This window comes from Neoarius graeffei, chromosome 1 (genome assembly GCF_027579695.1).
Source record: "Neoarius graeffei isolate fNeoGra1 chromosome 1, fNeoGra1.pri, whole genome shotgun sequence".
Lineage (NCBI taxonomy): Eukaryota > Metazoa > Chordata > Actinopteri > Siluriformes > Ariidae > Neoarius > Neoarius graeffei.
This window is the reverse complement of record NC_083569.1, coordinates 83662997-83680890: the sequence shown is the minus strand read 5'-3', so window position 1 is coordinate 83680890 and position 17894 is coordinate 83662997. Positions and strand designations below refer to the sequence as shown.

At 40.6% G+C, this 17894-nt stretch overlaps 1 protein-coding gene across 1 annotated transcript; it reads left to right on the top strand.

Moving 5' to 3' along the window:
• Positions 1-1507: 1507 nt before the first annotated feature.
• Positions 1508-2931, top strand: gal3st3 (galactose-3-O-sulfotransferase 3). The gene is made up of 2 exons (XM_060919843.1): positions 1508-1590; positions 1686-2931. Exons 1-2 carry the CDS (start codon positions 1508-1510, stop codon positions 2929-2931), a joined length of 1329 nt encoding a protein of 442 aa, XP_060775826.1.
• The last annotated feature ends 14963 nt before the right edge of the window (positions 2932-17894 follow it).

The following is a 17894-nucleotide window of genomic DNA, read 5'->3' as shown; positions in this document are numbered from 1 at the left end:
GTCAAAATACCACAAGGATAAAACACCACAGCTCCTTTCTCACCCTACCTAAACAGCCCTGTTCAAAACAGCCAATGTGTGTGCTTATTCCTTTAAATGTTAATGAGCCACTGCTCACCACACCCCCCTCTTCTGCCATCCAATCAGTTAGTACTTTCCTTATGAATATTCATTTGCAAAGGCAGTTCTCATGCCATGAATGGAGATGCTCAGATGAGGTAGTATAATTCTAATGAGCTCCGCTTGTGACATAGAAAATGGAGACAAATCTGAACAGCATGTGTGTTGGGCATCACGGTGGTGTAGTGGTTAGCACTGTCACCTCACAGCAAGAAGGTTCTGGGTTTGAGCCCAGTGGCTGACGGGGTCCTTTCTGTGTGGAGTTTGCATGTTCGCCCTGTGTCTGCGTGGGTTTCCTCTGGGTGCTCCGGTTTCCCCCACAGTCCAAAGACATGCGGTTAGGTTAACATGGGATAGCCTTGGGCTGAAGTGCCCTTGAGCAAGGCACCTAACCCTCAACTGCTCCCCGGGCACTGTAGCATAGCTGCCCACTGCTCTGGGTATGTGTGTGTGCTCATTGCTCACTTGTGTGTGCATGCATGTGTTCACTGCTTCAGATAGGTTAAATGCAGAGATTGAATTCCACTGTGCTTGAGTGTGCATGTGACAATTCTTCTGGCGTATGTTTCCTGAAATAGGCAGCCCAAAGGAAATGACTGGGTTGGTAGGCATTCCAGATACCGAAATGTATGTGCACAAGCACTAAAAAAGTGAGTTTTTCATAATGTGTCCCATTAAATATGGAAATATTGAGACAAATGGCAAATAGCTTAAAATGAGGCTCTATTTTGGTTCAAATGTTTCCCAACAATGTAGATAAAAGTGGAGTATTTTTCATACTTATCGTAAACCTGGAACAAAAAAAGGTCATTCAGTAATGACATTAAAGTGTATTTTTGCATACTGGTTAAGTTGCCAGTTCTATAATATCACTTTATTTCAAATTACAGTGAAAGCAAAGCTTAGTAATTGGCTGTGAGTGATACCAGTGCAGCTACCTTCATTAGCAGTACTGACTTACCTGTGCCTTTTATATCGCATTGAGTATCAAGATAACTTGTCAAAATAATGTTAATTAAACTAATTTACCTTGATATCTAGGTTTGCTCGCTGGGAAACAGGATGTTGTGTGAAAGTGTTATTTAAGATGGCTGAAGTGAATGGAGAAGGGAAATAAGATAGTGTAATATGGTGCCCAGTGCAGCTATGTGATGCTAGTGAGAATAAGGAGGGCACAGACCTGCTTGGATACTCTTTCAGAATTCACTTGTGCTGAAGTGGCCTTATCAGTTGACATAGATGAGCTAGTATCCACCTTCACATGCTAGTTTGCATTCATCTGTGGGCTCTCACGTTCTCCCTCACAGAAACATTTCTCACTTTACTCAGCTGATTAACCTGTCTGTCTGTCTCTCTCTCTCTCTCTCTCTCTCTCATTCAGTAACAGATGATGAAGAAGAAGATTTTCCTGATTCTGTTGGCAGTTAGTACTGTCAGTGTGCTGTTGCATCGGGGGGGTCATCTCAGCTGGTAAGAACATACGAACCAAAAGTGATCCAGATTTCAATGGTCTTTCTCTCATTCTGTGTAAAACCATAGGTAATGTAATTTTTCTATCTCTACAGGACCATGGAAGTATTCCGACTGACCTGCCCATCTGTAAACTCTGGCTCCACTGTCAAACACACCAACGTGGTCTTCCTCAAGACACACAAGACAGCAAGCTCTACTGTACAGAACATATTATTCCGTTTTGCCGAGCGCAACAACCTCACAGTGGCACTGCCAGTCACGCCATGTGACCACCAGTTCTGCTACCCACGTATCTTCAGCAGCCGTTTTGTCCACCCCTACACCATGCCCCCGAACATTGTGACCAGCCACCTACGCTTCAGTCGCTCTGAGTTGCAACGCATTATGCCCAATAATACCATCTACATTACCATCTTGCGTGAACCCGGTGCAATGTATGAGTCCCTGTTCAGCTACTTTAATCTGTATTGCAATTCTTTTAAGCGAGTCCCTAATGGCTCTCTGGAAGCTTTTCTGAAGAATCCCTGGGCTTACTATCGTCCACTGGAGAAAGATTCAATGTATGCCAGGAATACACTGACCTTTGACCTCGGTGGCGATAAGGATCGACCTGCTGCAGACGTGGTGAGGTATGCGAAGCAATTTGCTGCAGAGGTGGAGCGTACCTTCTCACTGGTCATGATTGCAGAATATTTTGATGAATCGCTAGTCCTGCTGCGGCATCTGTTGTCATGGAACCTAGAGGATGTGCTCTACATCAAGCAAAACATGCGCATGCCTTCATCTAAAGGCAATCTTTCTGAAGCACAACTGGGTAAAATCCGGGAATGGAATGCCATCGATATTATACTGTATAACCACTTTAATGCCTCACTTTGGCGCCAGCTGAATGAACTGGGGCTAGCTTGTGTTGCTAGGGAAGTAAAACTGCTACGTCATGCCAAAGAACAGATGGTACACAGCTGCTTTGGCGGCAACAGGCCTCAGATACGCTCAGCTGCGGAGATCACCAACAAAGAACTGCGACCCTGGCAGCCCAGCTCTAAGGTGGCTATTGTTGGGTACGACTTACCTGCCAATGTATCAAAAAAATCTGGCATGACACAGGACATGTGCCTGAAAATGATCATGCCTGAATTGCAATATACAAAGCGACTGCTGCAATTGCAGATGATACGTTACAGCAGCAGATACTTTTTAAATGCAATGCATAAAACCACTGGCCAGCAACAAGAACGATTTAGTCCCAATTTACGTCATTCAATCACACTGGGGAGGAGCCCCAGAACAAATGTATGGGTCTACCACCAGCCTCCTCAACCTCGGCCACACAATTAGCCCCATCATTTTCTTCTTTCATCTTGTGACCCAGACTGCAGGGAAAGATGTGTTAAGAACAGAGAAAATTCAAGATTATACCAGCCATCTAAAAGTCCCTCCTCAGGACCTGTTTACCTGTGCCATTTCACTGTATCAAGTCAAAGTCCTTCCCACACCATGTGGTGCATAAGGCGGTGCCAATCTCCATTTCCGTAGCCCTCGGCCTCTCGCCTATTCTTAATTTCCCTGAGGGAACCCTCCCAAAGGGATCAATAAAGTTTTATCTATCTAATACATAGCTAGGGTTACAGTGGGGGGCTGGTCCTCTGGTAACCACAAGAGTTTGACTCCCCACTCACATCTGTATTGCAACATGCCTTGCCAGACAGCAGTAGGTACCATTTTTATGATGGTCTTTGGTATGACCCAACCGTGAGTAGAACTCACAATCTCCCGATTGAGAGGCAGACACGCTAACCACTAGGCCAACTCGCGGTTAAGCCAAGTCACTGTATGGCTTAAAGAATTCCTCTAATGAGGACTTTGCTAGCTGGATCTGTGAATCTCATAAAGACCGGAGTACATGTACAGTATGTGTGATACTTTTTGTTAGCTGTAGGATGTGACAAAATAAATACAGTGATGTCTCATATAAACATGCACACACATACATATATGGTTCAAACATGCACACTGTCTCTGCCTGAGGACATACTTTTCATTGCTGTGGTCTGTTGAAGGAACAGGTGTTTACCAGTAGGTTAACTTTTTGCATTTGACAATAATGTTGCATCATGGCAACATCTGGAAGAGGTACTCGAGGTATTTGCAAACAAGAAACCTGCGCCTACTTAAAGGTACAGTGAGCAAATTTAGCAGGAAATAGCCTGAGTTAGATATACATTTAGTTTTCAAACTTTAAGTTCAAATGGCTCTACTCATTCATGTTCCCTGCTAAGCTACACCACAAAACATATACATGTGTGCTGCACAGGCTACAATACCTAAATGCTAGGGCAAGAAGTGCTGTATACTGAATTGGAAGCAATATGATTGACTTCCTGGTCTTGATTGGTTGGATGTTTTGGTCCATGTCTTTTTGGCTTTTGTTTTTTTTTTTCCTCTAGTGTAAAGAATCTGAATCATCACAGAGACTGTGTTTATCTCCTAAGTACATTATTTTATCACTTTATCAAAGCGGGCAGAATGGAAGAAGAAACACATTCTAACTTGAAACCACTTTTTTTTACCTTTTAGAAAAGCTTATCAGGGCTGTGCTTCAGTCAAATGACAGAAGATGTATATAAACTCATTCATTTAAACCGCGACAAATTCTTGACAGATGTTGATTACGCAACTCTCTTATAGGGTGAAAAGCATTTAAATATTTAATAATTTATTCTTCACGTTTTCCGTGGATGCTGCTTAGGTTACACTGTCCTGCATTTTCTTCCCACTGTCGCAGGAACATGCTGATTGGCTCAGAGCACAGGATGGCAGAAAGAACTGATTAGGGACAGAAAAAAGCTAAGACATGAGAAAATGGACTGTCATACTACTCTGCAAGACTCGCTAGTTTCAGGAAGCAATTTGCAGTAACTTTCCTCATGACAGGTAGTGCAGTGTAATAGTCACTGTTGTAAAATTTCATAAAGCTTAACTTCTTATCTGCCAACAGGCTCAACATGAAAGCTGTCATCACTGCAAATTTATGGGATGTAATGTAGAACATATTAAATACTAAAGTTATTTGAATTGCTTTAATTGCTTCATAATGCTGGTACATGGTTAGCATGTTAAGGTTACTTTTTTAACAGCAGGGTTTTTCTAGTCTGAGTGTCTCATCTGTGCACCACTGGAAAATCTTGGTGTGTGTAAACCCAGGAAGTGTAATTCTGCATTGCAACAATAATTTTGATGTCCTCTTTTTATTTTCACTGTACTTGTGATGGTCATCTATTATTATTATTATTATTATTAGTAGTAGTAACAGCAGCATTGGGCAGCATGGTGGTGTGGTGGTTAGCACGGTCACCTCACAGTAAGAATGTTCTGGGTTCAAACCTTGTGACCAATTGGGGCCTTTCTGTGTGCAGTTTGTATATTCTACCTGAGTAGGTGTCCTCCCAGAGTCCCAAGACATATGGATTAAGGTGATGATACATGGGGCAACCTTTTGGGCAATGTTGCCCACACAGGGCAACTAATTAGGGCAAGAGACAATTGGCAGCAACCAATCAATCAATCAATCAATCAAGTTTATTTGTACAGCGCTTTTAACAATAAACATTGTCGCAAAGCAGCTTTACAGAATTTGAACGACTTAAAACATGAGCTAATTTTATCCCTAATCTATCCCCAATGAGCAAGCCTGTGGCGACGGTGGCAAGGAAAAACTCCCTCAGACGACATGAGGAAGAAACCTCGAGAGGAACCAGACTCAAAAGGGAACCCATCCTCATTTGGGCAACAACAGACAGCCTGACTGCTCTGGCTGGATGCTTGATTGGGTGATGGGAGCACACTCCTCAGCAATGATGAGATGCAGATGGGACCCTTAGGCCTGGCCAAGACAATTCAGTTACATTTCACCGGGTCTGGGACATGCGACAGAATGTCTGACGGCCGATTCCCTGCAGGCTACGATAGCCAGTCGAGGTCCCCACCGTCTCCACCAAAAGATTTCCTGTTGACTCCATGTAACTCAGAGGGACAGATTTGGAGTGTGGGGGGGGGGAGAAAGAAAACACAGGTGGTTAGGTATGCCCAATGTCACCTGAATAAGTAGGAACAGTATACATATTGCACCAAGTACAAGCAGGGACTCCGGCAACTAACTATGACAGCATAACTAAAAGGAGAGAGCCAGAAGGTAACACAGGCATGAGGGAGCCCCGGGACATAAAGCAGCCAGCCACTGCACCGTCAACAAACTCGAGTGAGCAAGCGAGTGGGGACTGACAGCATCCATACATCCCAGTTTACCAAAACACTCTATGTCTGAGGACCCTCCAGACCTACTCCTTTACCTCATAAACACCATTAACAAAAGGCTTGACTAAACAGATATGTTTTCAGCCTAGACTTAAATGCTGAGACTGTGTCTGATTCCCGAACATTACTTGGAAGGCTGTTCCATAACAGTGGGGCTTTGTAAGAAAAGGCTCTGCCCCCTGATGTAGCCTTCACTATACGAGGTACCAGCAGATAGCCTGCACCTTTTGATCTAAGTAGGCGTGGCGGGTCATAGAGGAGCAGAAGTTCACTCAGGTACTGTGGTGCGAGACCATTTAGTGCTTTAAAGGTCAATAGTAGTATTTTATAATCAATACGAAATTTGATTGGGAGCCAATGCAGTGTGGATAAGACAGGCGTGATGTGGTCATATTTTCTAGTTCTAGTAAGGACTCTTGCTGCGGCATTTTGAACTAACTGGAGCTTGTTTATGCACTTATTGGAACATCCAGACAGTAAGGCATTACAATAATCCAACCTGGAGGTAACGAAAGCATGGACTAGTTTTTCTGCATCATGCAATGACATTAAATTTCTTATCTTTGCAATATTTCTGAGATGAAAGAAAGCTATCCGGGTGATGTTATCAATGTGAGTTTCGAATGAAAGACTGGGGTCAATAATCACTCCGAGGTCTTTTACTGCTGCACGTGAAGAAACAGAAAGGCCATCCAGAGTTACTGTGTAATCAGAAAACTTACTTCTAGCTGTATGTGGTCCTAGCACAAGTACTTCAGTCTTGTCAGAGTTAAGCAGAAGGAAATTTATAAGCATCCAGTGTCTAATGTCCTTAACACATTCCTCAATTTTATTAAGCTGGTGTGTCTCATCAGGTTTTGCAGAGACATACAACTGTGTGTCATCAGCATAACAGTGGAAACTAATACAATGTTTACGAATAATATCGCCCAGAGGTAACATATATAGAGAAAAAAGCAGTGGACCCAAGACAGAACCTTGTGGAACACCAAACTTTACCTCGGTACGTCTAGAAATATCACCATTTATATCAACATACTGATAACGATCAGTTAGATAAGACCTGAGCCAGGAGAGGGCCATTCCCTTAACTCCCACAACATTTTCTAGTCTATCCAGAAGAATGGAATGATCAATGGTATCAAATGCTGCACTAAGGTCAAGCAACACAAGTAGCGAGACACAGCCCTGATCAGACGCCAACAGTAGGTCGTTTACTACTTTAACCAGTGCTGTCTCTGTGCTATGATGAGGTCTAAATTCTGACTGATACATTTCATGGATGTTATTCCTATGTAAATATGAGCATAACTGCTGTGCCACAGCTTTTTCAAGGATCTTGGAGATAAAGGGGAGGTTTGATATTGGCCGATAATTGGACAGCTGACAGGGATCAAGGTCAGGTTTTTTAATCAGGGGTTTGATAACTGCTAGTTTAAAGGATTTGGGTACATAGCCAATCATAAGAGAAGAATTTATTATTTTTAGAAGTGGTTCAATTACTCCAGGCATTATCTGTTTGAATAGATGTGTCGGTAAGGGATCTAGTACGCAAGTTGAGGCTTTTGATGTAGAGATTAATGAAAGTAATTCAGTTTCTTTTAGGGGAGTAAAACATTCTAACTGATGATCTGATACAGTTATATTGTTAACTACAAGGTCACTTTCATTGTCTAACCTTAAATTAGTAGTTTGAATTTTTTGTCGGATATTCTCAATTTTGTCATTAAAAAAAAAAATTCATGAAGTCGTTGCTACTACATACTGCAGGTGTGCATGTGTTGATAGTGGACTTATTCCTGGTTAATTTTGCTACAGTATTAAATAGGAATCTAGGATTATTTTTGTTATCTTCTATTAGGGAGGAGAGATATGTTGATCTCGCAGCACTAAGAGCTTTTCTATACTTCAGGAAGCTCTCCTTCCACGCCAATTTGAACACTACCAATTTTGTTTGACGCCATTTACGTTCCAATTTTCGAGTGGTCTGTTTTAATGTGCGAGTGTCATCATTATACCAGGGTGCTAATTTTTTGTCTCTGACCATTTTCCTTTTTAGAGGAGCTACATTATCTAAAGTATGGCGGAATGTTGACTCTAAGCATTCAGTTGCCTGATCGAGTTCTGCAGGGGCTGACAGTGACCCAATCAAAGTTGACAGCTCTGGGAGATCATTTATAAAGCTCTGTGCAGTAGTTGACGTGAAAGTACGTTTAATACAGTAGCGTGGTGAGGTGCATATATTATTACTCAGACATATTTTGAATGAGATGAGACAATGATCTGAGATAACTTCAGACTGTGGAAGTATGACTATATTGTCTATGTTTAATCTGAATGTTAGTATTAGATCAAGGGTGTGACCACCATTATGGGTCGGTCCTATGACATTCTGCTTAATCCCGACTGAATCTAAGATGGACACAAACGCTGTTTTTAAAGGGTCTTCTGGGTTATCGAAGTGAATATTAAAATCTCCGACAACTAAAGCTTTGTCTAAGGAAATAACCAAATCTGAGATAAAATCTGCAAATTCAGAAAGAAACTCAGAATATGGCCCCGGGGGCCTGTAAATAATAAGCAATGGAATTAACTGGGTAGACTTATTTTTCGAGGCTACATACATTATATGAGTATGAAGAACTTCAAATGTATTAAATTTATAACCAGGTTTGTGTGTTACACCTAGATAATCGTTATAAATAACCGCGACGCCTCCTCCTCTGCCAGTTAGACGAGGCTGGTGTATATAACTGTATCCAGGAGGACTTGCTTCATTTAATGCTATATATTCATTTGGCTTAATCCATGTTTCTGTTAAACACAGTACATTAAACTCCTGATCAGTAATGAGTTCATTAACCATTAGCGCTTTAGATGTAAGAGATCTAATATTTAATAGCCCCACCTTTAGATCAAAGGTGCTGGCAGCAGCAGTACAGTCAGTCTGATCTAATTTTATATTGATTAGGTTACTGGAACAAACTCTCTGAAAATTTCTACCTTTTTGTTGAGCTCGGGGAACAGACACAGTCTCGATGTAGTGGGCCCTGAGTGACGACTCTGTGCAGCTAGCAGACAGTCGGTTTAGCCTGTTCGTCTGCTCCCTGGCCTTGGCTCTGGATTGTCAGAAATTAACTAGGCCTGTTCTGAGACTATGACCTATGCTGCAGGAAATGAGAGCAGCACCTTCCCGAGTGGGATGGATACCGTCCCACCCTAACAGGCCAGCAGTGCCCTCAAAATTAGCCCAATTATCTATAAAGCCCACACTGTTTTCAAAGCACCACCTGGACAGCCAGCAGTTCAGCGACCATAACCTGCTGTAAGCTACATCGCCACGCCGCATTGGGATGGGGCCAGAGCATACTACAGCATCGGACATCGCCTTCGCTAATTTAAACACCTCTACAAAGTTACTCTTAGTAACCTCAGACTGACGAAGGCGTATATCATTAGCTCCTGCATGGATAACTATCTTTGAGAACCTGTGCTTGCCTAGGACCCTAAGATTACCTGCTATGTCCGGCGCCCTGGCTCCCGGTATACACCTGACTAAAGCTGCTGGTGCCCCTAAAGGCTGAGCTAATTTCACGTGCCGTATGATAGAGTCCCCTATAACCAGAGCTCTTTCAGGTTTCTCAGTGGGTGCATCACTAAGGAGAGCAAACCTGTTCGACACGTGACGCGGAGAGGAGTGGTGCTCCCGTGGGCGAGCCTCAGCGGTAGCTTTGGCTCTACGCTTATGCCGCCGAGCCGTCACCCATTCGCCCCGCTGTAAGGGCTCTAATGCCGGAGTTGGGGGATTGCTAACTCCACCTAGGGCGTCCAGACTTTCCCTAACAGAAACTACACTGTTCTCACGCTCACTAACCTGCTCTAAAGCCTGGACACGCGCTTCTAGCACTGTAATCTTCTCCGTCAGAGAGCTAACTAATCTGCACTTATCACAAGTAAAGCTAATAGAGCTATCGCTAGTGACGGAGGAAGAATGACTAAACATCCTGCACTCAGCACACTGAACAGGCTGAAGGTGTGTCATGATGAAAAGATTCACGTACCTTAAATGAAGATCTGTTGATATTAAAGCAGATCAGATCTGCAATATGAGCTGTGGACAGGGTCATAAAGCAAACCGTGTGAGCTATGTGCTTTTAAAAATGGCCTCCTCTTGAAAAAAAAAAGTTTATTTATATTGGATTTGAGTTTTAAAAACTGTTTATTAGTATAAACCATTAGTCACTGAGAATCACTGGTGATATACATATTGGTCATTCTAATATACGTGACCAATACAGATCAGATAATCAGATAATCAGATAAGAGCAACTCACAAAAAAAAAAATCAGGGGCTGCCCATCACTTTTAACTTGATGCAAGAGAGCTAATGTTATCCCTACATAGCTAGCGATAACTTTCAGCTAACTATGTTAGCAAAGCCCACTGCTAGTTAGCTAAATCCCATTCAATCTCTATGGAGTAGTGGTTAGCTAATAGCAGTTTACACTTAGCTGAAAAAAATCACTGTCTTAATTACATCCTGAGCACATAAAAATAGATGTCTGTTGGTTTTCTAAGCATTTGATGAGGTAAATTCACCACTTTGGGTTTACACATAACAACTTACCGGCATAAAAAGATAACTTTCAGCTAGCTCTCTCTCTTCACTTCACTGCCAGTGAGATGCCATCATCTTTGTTGAAAATTTCAGAAGCTCTCAGGTGGTCATTTGATTCGCTGCTAGCACTCTGATTGGATGATCTTAAAAAGTTGCCCAAAATGATCAAAATTGTTCAGATAGAATTTATGTTGCCCAATCTCAATGGGAAAGTGTCAAAGCACAATTGCCCAAAAAGTTGCCAGTTGTAAGTGTGAATGGTTATTTGTCTCTGTGGTGTAGCTGATGCTACAGATTGTCAACCAGTCCAGGGTGTACCCTGCCTCTAGCCCGAAGTCAGCTGGGATTGGCTCCAGCTTCACCATGACCCTAACAGGTAAGCAGTATAGAAGGCAGATTGATACATTGATTATCATTATATACTGAGCATTATCTGAGAGGCAAGTTCTGCTGCATCAATAATTTAATTTGAATCCTTTTTATTGTGCACAACTAACAAGCATTTGGAGCATTAGCTCATTATCAGATTATGGTTTGTAAAATCAGTTGATTTAACCCTGCCTGTAATAAGTAATAGACACTACACGCACACCATGCATTAAAATGGAATGTAATGTGCATTGTTTAGAAAGTGCAAATAATGTGCCTCCCATGAACAATGCATCAATCATTAGAAATAACCAGTATGACCGTTCACCTAAAAAAAATTTCCACTGACGTTAGTGGTTGTGTAAATGACAGGTGTCTGTATGCCTTTGATCCATTTTATTGAGAGCCAATCTGCAATATGAGCTGTGGACAGGGTCATAAAGCAAACCGTGTGAGCTATGTGCTTTTAAAAATGGCCTCCTCTTGAAAAAAAAAAGTTTATTTATATTGGATTTGAGTTTTAAAAACTGTTTATTAGTATAAACCATTAGTCACTGAGAATCACTGGTGATATACATATTGGTCATTCTAATATACGTGACCAATACACACACACACACACATACACACACTCTCTCTCTCTCTCTCTCTCGAAGATTAGGTGAGAATACTGTCCCACTGGGTGATTCATGTTGTACTAGGTGATACTGACAAATACCTGATGCTCACACACACACATCAGCCAGTTCACACCTCATTTTTCACACTCAGAATTGTGTACAGTATCTTATCCGTCTCACACTTATATGCTCGAGAGAGTGACAGATAATATAAACCAGGGCTCAGACACTACTTAAATCATAACAGAGGGATCTTCAAGATTTGAGATTCCTTATCATATTAATAAGTGCCCTTGTAGTATGAGTTTTATTTATATATATATATATATATATATATATATATATATATATATATATATATATATATATACACACACATGTACTACCATTCAAAAGTTTGGGGTCACCCAGACAATTTTGTGTTTTCCATGAAAAGTCACACTTTTATTTACCACCATAAGTTGTAAAATGAATAGAAAATATAGTCAAGACATTTTTCTGGCCATTTTGAGCATTTAATCGACCCCACAAATGTGATGCTCCAGAAACTCAATCTGCTCAAAGGAAGGTCAGTTTTATAGCTTCTCTAAAGAGCTCAACTGTTTTCAGCTGTGCTAACATGATTGTACAAGGGTTTTCTAATCATCCATTAGCCTTCTGAGGCAATGAGCAAACACATTGTACCATTAGAACACTGGAGTGATAGTTGCTGGAAATGGGCCTCTATACACCTATGGAGATATTGCACCAAAAACCAGACATTTGCAGCTAGAATAGTCATTTACCACATTAGCAATGTATAGAGTGTATTTCTGATTAGTTTAAAGTGATCTTCATCGAAAAGAACAGTGCTTTTCTTTCGGGCGGCACGGTGGTGTAGTGGTTAGCGCTGTCGCCTCACAGCAAGAAGGTCCGGGTTCGAGCCCCGTGGCCGGCGAGGGCCTTTCTGTGCGGAGTTTGCATGTTCTCCCTGTGTCCGCGTGGGTTTCCTCCGGGTGCTCCGGTTTCCCCCACAGTCCAAAGACATGCAGGTTAGGTTAACTGGTGACTCTAAATTGACCGTAGGTGTGAATGGTTGTCTGTGTCTATGTGTCAGCCCTGTGATGACCTGGCGACTTGTCCAGGGTGTACCCCGCCTTTCGCCCGTAGTCAGCTGGGATAGGCTCCAGCTTGCCTGCGACCCTGTAGAAGGATAAAGCGGCTAGAGATAATGAGATGAGTGCTTTTCTTTCAAAAATAAGGAAATTTCAAAGTGACCCCAAACTTTTGAACGGTAGTATATATATATATATATATAAAGTGTGTGTGTGTATTTATTTAATTTTTATTTATTTATTACTTTTTTTTTCTTTCTTTTTTTTTTTAGTAATAGAGTGTTTTCAACAGACACCTGGCATCAGCGGTCCAAGCTGTAGGATGTGACCAGCTTCCTTTATTCCTGAAGTACAATGACTGGGGAAAAAAAAAAAACTCACTGAAATCAATGGAATTGTACTATATATAAATGTTGGGTATTGGGATTTTGTCATTCTGCTTGAGATTCTAAAAAAATGGTCATCTGTGTCCATCAGATGGACATAAAAACAAAATATGACTGTGTCATAAAATTTTGTCAAAGGATACTGGATTTATTATAAGTTAATTTTCATACAGGAGATTTCAATACCATGTTTCTGACAATCAGGTTTAGGGATTATGTGTTAGGTTATGTAAAGAGAATAAAACCAATTAAAATGAAAATGTGTCTCTTGTAATCATTTCCATGTGCAGTACACTATCAGTTGATTAGTCAAAATGAACTAATCTCTGGGATAAGTACAGTTTTATTATGTAATAGCTGTGGCTGGTCCCACATATCATAAAGACAGCACTTCCCAAAAACAGTTATTGTGAGCTTAATGGGAAAAAAAAGTATTACAAGGGTCTTATATAAGGTTTTCAGATATGGGATGTCAAAGTTTTGAGGTTTCAGTGAAAAAAAATGTCTGAATTTTATATTTACAACTTGACAAGATCTACAATCACTGGCCACTTTAATAGGAACTTGTTCTTGATTCTAAGATTCCTGTTCTTGGCTGCAGGAGTGGAACTCAATGTGGTCTTCTGCTGTTGCGTGCTGAGATGCTTTTCTGCTCACCATGGTTATAAAGAGTGCTTATATGAGTTACTATATCCTTCCTGGCAGCTCGAACCAATCTGGCCATTTTCCTCTGACCTCTCTTATCAACAAGACGTTTGTTTCCACCCACAGAACTGTCGCTTACTCAATTTTTTTTGTTGTTCTTTTGTTTTTCGCACCATTCTGTGTAAGCTCTAGAGACTGTTGTGTGTGAAAACCCCAGGAGATCAACAGTTTCTGAAATACTCAAACCAGTCCATATGGCACCAACACCCATGCCACAGTGAAAGTCACACTTTGAGATCACAGTTTTTCCCATTCTGATGTTTGAAGTGAACATTAACTGAAGCTCTTGATTTGTATCTGCATGATTTTATGCATTGTGCTGCTGCCAAGGGATCGGCTGATTAGGGAACTGCATAAAACAGCAGGTGGATGAGTGTTCCTAATAAAGTGGCTGGTGAGTGCTATTAATTAAAATCAAAATTTACATCATGGAAATTCTAAGACATTTCAAATGTGAACAGTGGACAAATGTAGATAGAGCATTACTGTACTATTCCTTGAGATCAATTACTGTGTACAGTTTTATAAGGTTCTATATTACTGTTCCTTATTAATCTCTTAGTCTCTTTAAATAACTAAAAATGACAATAAGCTCGCTAGAGACAGATTGAGCCTGTTAAGACCACATTAGGATTATACTATATATGCTTTTCAGTAAGCTTTATTTTTATGCATATTTTCTAAGCCCTAAAATACAAGATATTTCAATTTTTAATGTCTGAACTTTACCTTGATATTTCTTTGTAAAACCTTTAACCAAATGAAAACACATTGGAGCATATAATATATGATTCTATGCAACCAGACAAACACCATGGGTGCAGATCCCAGGGGGGACGGGGGGGACATGACCCCCCAATTTCTGAAAAACATTAATTGTCCCCCCCAATAAAAATCCCTAAATTATTCAAAATTGTACAAAGAAATGTATTTTCAGACAAACGATTCCCTGTGCAGTACTTTTTGAATGATGTGGTGAGCCTCTACGAAGTTGTGATTTATGGTTGCATGGTATGAGTTGTATACGGGGAAAAAAAAAAAATCACTTTTGTGTCTCCCCCCCCAATCCTGACATCGGATCTGCACCCCTGACAAACACGTCTTACAAATCTGCTCACTGACCTTCAGTCTCGGTTACAATAAAAACTTCATACATTCCCCATCATAAATTACATTTTCTATCGTAAAAACTAATTGAACTCATGAACTGTTATTTATCAAAGAATGGGAAATGTGTTATCGTTGCTATGGGAGATTTTTTTATGAAGACATGTATGCAGAATTTATGGAAACAGTCATTAACAGTCAGTAAGTTTTTCACCACAGGAAAGTCTTCAGGACAGAGGAGTTGATGTTTTCCTGTTATATGGCAACATGACAAATTGCAAGAGTTATTTTTTTAATCTTTTTTTGTCCAATTTCAAGAGAGAGAACAAAAGAGGCTGGACAGGGAATGACTTTCACAAGTACTATACTATACTATACGATACTATTATTGCAGCTGTAAATAATTTTAAATTAAAGAAAATGCTGGCCAAATTGTTATGGTATAATAAATAAACACTTTGGCATATTCTAAAATAAGAATATTTGTATCAGGCCATATCGCACCACCCCATTGTGAATTATTTTCCTCTAATCCATAGCAGACTGTGTCATGATTTATCCCTCACATACACTGAAGAAGGAAATTAAGGGCACAGTTTCCACTTACTCAAAATATGTAAGTTCAAAGTTCAACCAAAAATAAATCAGTAAATAATGGCAGATAAATTCATTTTATATATATATATATATATATATATATATATATATATTAATGCTGTCAAGCGATTAAAATATTTAATCCCGATTAATGTCGCGACTGTCATAGTTAACTCGCGATTAATTGCAATTTAATCGCACATTTTTGTCACATGAAAAACCATTGTAATTCTCTTATCAGCATAAAAAAGTGAATGGGCCTGCTTTGTACCAATGTTTTTTTTTTTTTTTATTGCAGAGCATAACACGTCTTGTCACAGCCACTGACATCCATAACTTCCATATTAGATGAGAAAACCAAGGGATGAAAAATAAAGTGCATATCACTTTAAAAAAAAAATATATATATTTTACTCTTCATTAGTTTCTTTTGAAGAGAAGTATTTGCCATAAAAGAAGAAAAAAAACAGATAACAAAAATAAAAACATTCATCATACGTTCAAAAACGTTCATCATAGTGTGGCACTGTATTATCTAATTCTCACTGCTTATAACTATACACCTACCCGGTGGAGATGAGCTGGGAAACTGAAGACTGAAGGAACAGTATTGAAAAGTATTTTTCCAGTCTCACCTGTGAAAGGTAATCCCATGTGATCTCGTTTGGACGGTAAACCTGTTGGTACAGTTAAACGCAGCACATGAATGAGGCATCTTTATTCTCGGCTACTACGGTTGAAGAATCTCCACTTTGCCCCATCCAATATGGCGGCGAGGATGTTTATATGTCTATGCCTTTCTCCATCACTCACACGTACTCTTATTGAAGCAGTGCGCGACAAGCCGCAACAGGAACTACGGGTGACTCGCAGGGCCAAATTAGAATTTGCATTAACGACACTATTTTTTTTAATCGCATTAAATTGAGATCGCGTTAACTTTGACAGCACTAATATATATATATATATATATATATATATATATATATATATATATATACACACACACACACACACACACACACGTGCATCTCAAAAAATTAGAATATTGTGAAAAAGTTCAATATTTTCCATCAGTTATTTAAGAAAGTGAAAATGTTATATATTATAGACTCATTACACATAAACTAAAATGTTTCAAGCATTTTTCTATTTTAATCAGTATGGCATACAGTACAAAAACATAAAAAAAAAACATCTCAAAATATTAGAATATTTCATTTTGAGTTTGAGTAAAACAGTATGAACACAGTGTATCTCTCGGTCTAGTTCAGTACACACAACCACAATCATGGGGAAGACTGCTGACTTGACTGTTGTCCGGAAGATGATCACTGATGCCCTCCACAAGAAGGGAAAGCCACAAAAGGTCATTGCTGAAAAGGGTGGCTGGAAAAGGTGCACAAGCAACAGGGATGGCTGCAGTCTTGAGAGGATTGTCAAGAAAAGTTGAGTCAAGATCTTGGGAGAGCTTCACAAGGAGTGGACTGAGGCTGGTGTCAGTGTATCAAGACCCATCACAAACAGACATATTCAAGAAAGGGGATACAACTTTCGCATTCCTAATATCAAGCTACTCCTGAGCCAGAGACAATGTCAGAAGTGTCTTATCTGGGCTAAGGAGAGAAAGAAATGGACTGTTGCTCAGTGGTCCAAAGTCCTCTTTTCAGATGAAAGTACATTTTGCATTTAATTTGGAAATCACGGTTCTAGAGTCTGGAGGAAGAGTGGAGAGACACAGAATCCAAGGTGTTTGAAGCCCACTGTGAAGTTTCCACAGTCTGTGATGATTTGGGGTGCCATGTCATCTGCTGGTGTTGGTCCACTGTATTTTATCAAGTCCAGAGTCAACACAGCCATCTACCAGGAAATTTTAGAGCATGGTTAGTTTTTTCTTTTTTATCAGACATCTAGTTTTAGGGGGTGGCACGGTGGTGTAGTGGTTAGCGCTGTCGCCTCACAGCAAGAAGGTCCTGGGTTCGAGCCCCGGGGCCGGCGAGGGCCTTTCTGTGCAGAGTTTGCATGTTCTCCCTGTGTCCGCGTGGGTTTCCCCCACAGTCCAAAGACATGCAGGTTAGGTTAACTGGTGACTCTAAATTGACCGTAGGTGTGAGTGTGAATGGTTGTCTGTGTCTATGTGTCAGCCCTGTGATGACCTGGCGACTTGTCCAGGGTGTACCCCGCCTTTCGCCCGTAGTCAGCTGGGATAGGCTCCAGCTTGCCTGCGACCCTGTAGAAGGATAAAGCGGCTAGAGATGATGTGATGTGATCTAGTTTTAGGTTTGTTTACCTGACATGACAGCAGAAGACGTGACCGACCTGTCAAACCAGACAGGAAGGTCACGCCTTCGGAAACATCAGCTGATAAAATGCGTCACCAACAACATCCGGTGACACTCTGAGGAAGACGACAGTTACGTACGTCGAAACATGTCAGGTAAACAAACCTAAAACTAGATGTCTGATAAAAAAGAAAAAACTAACCATATAT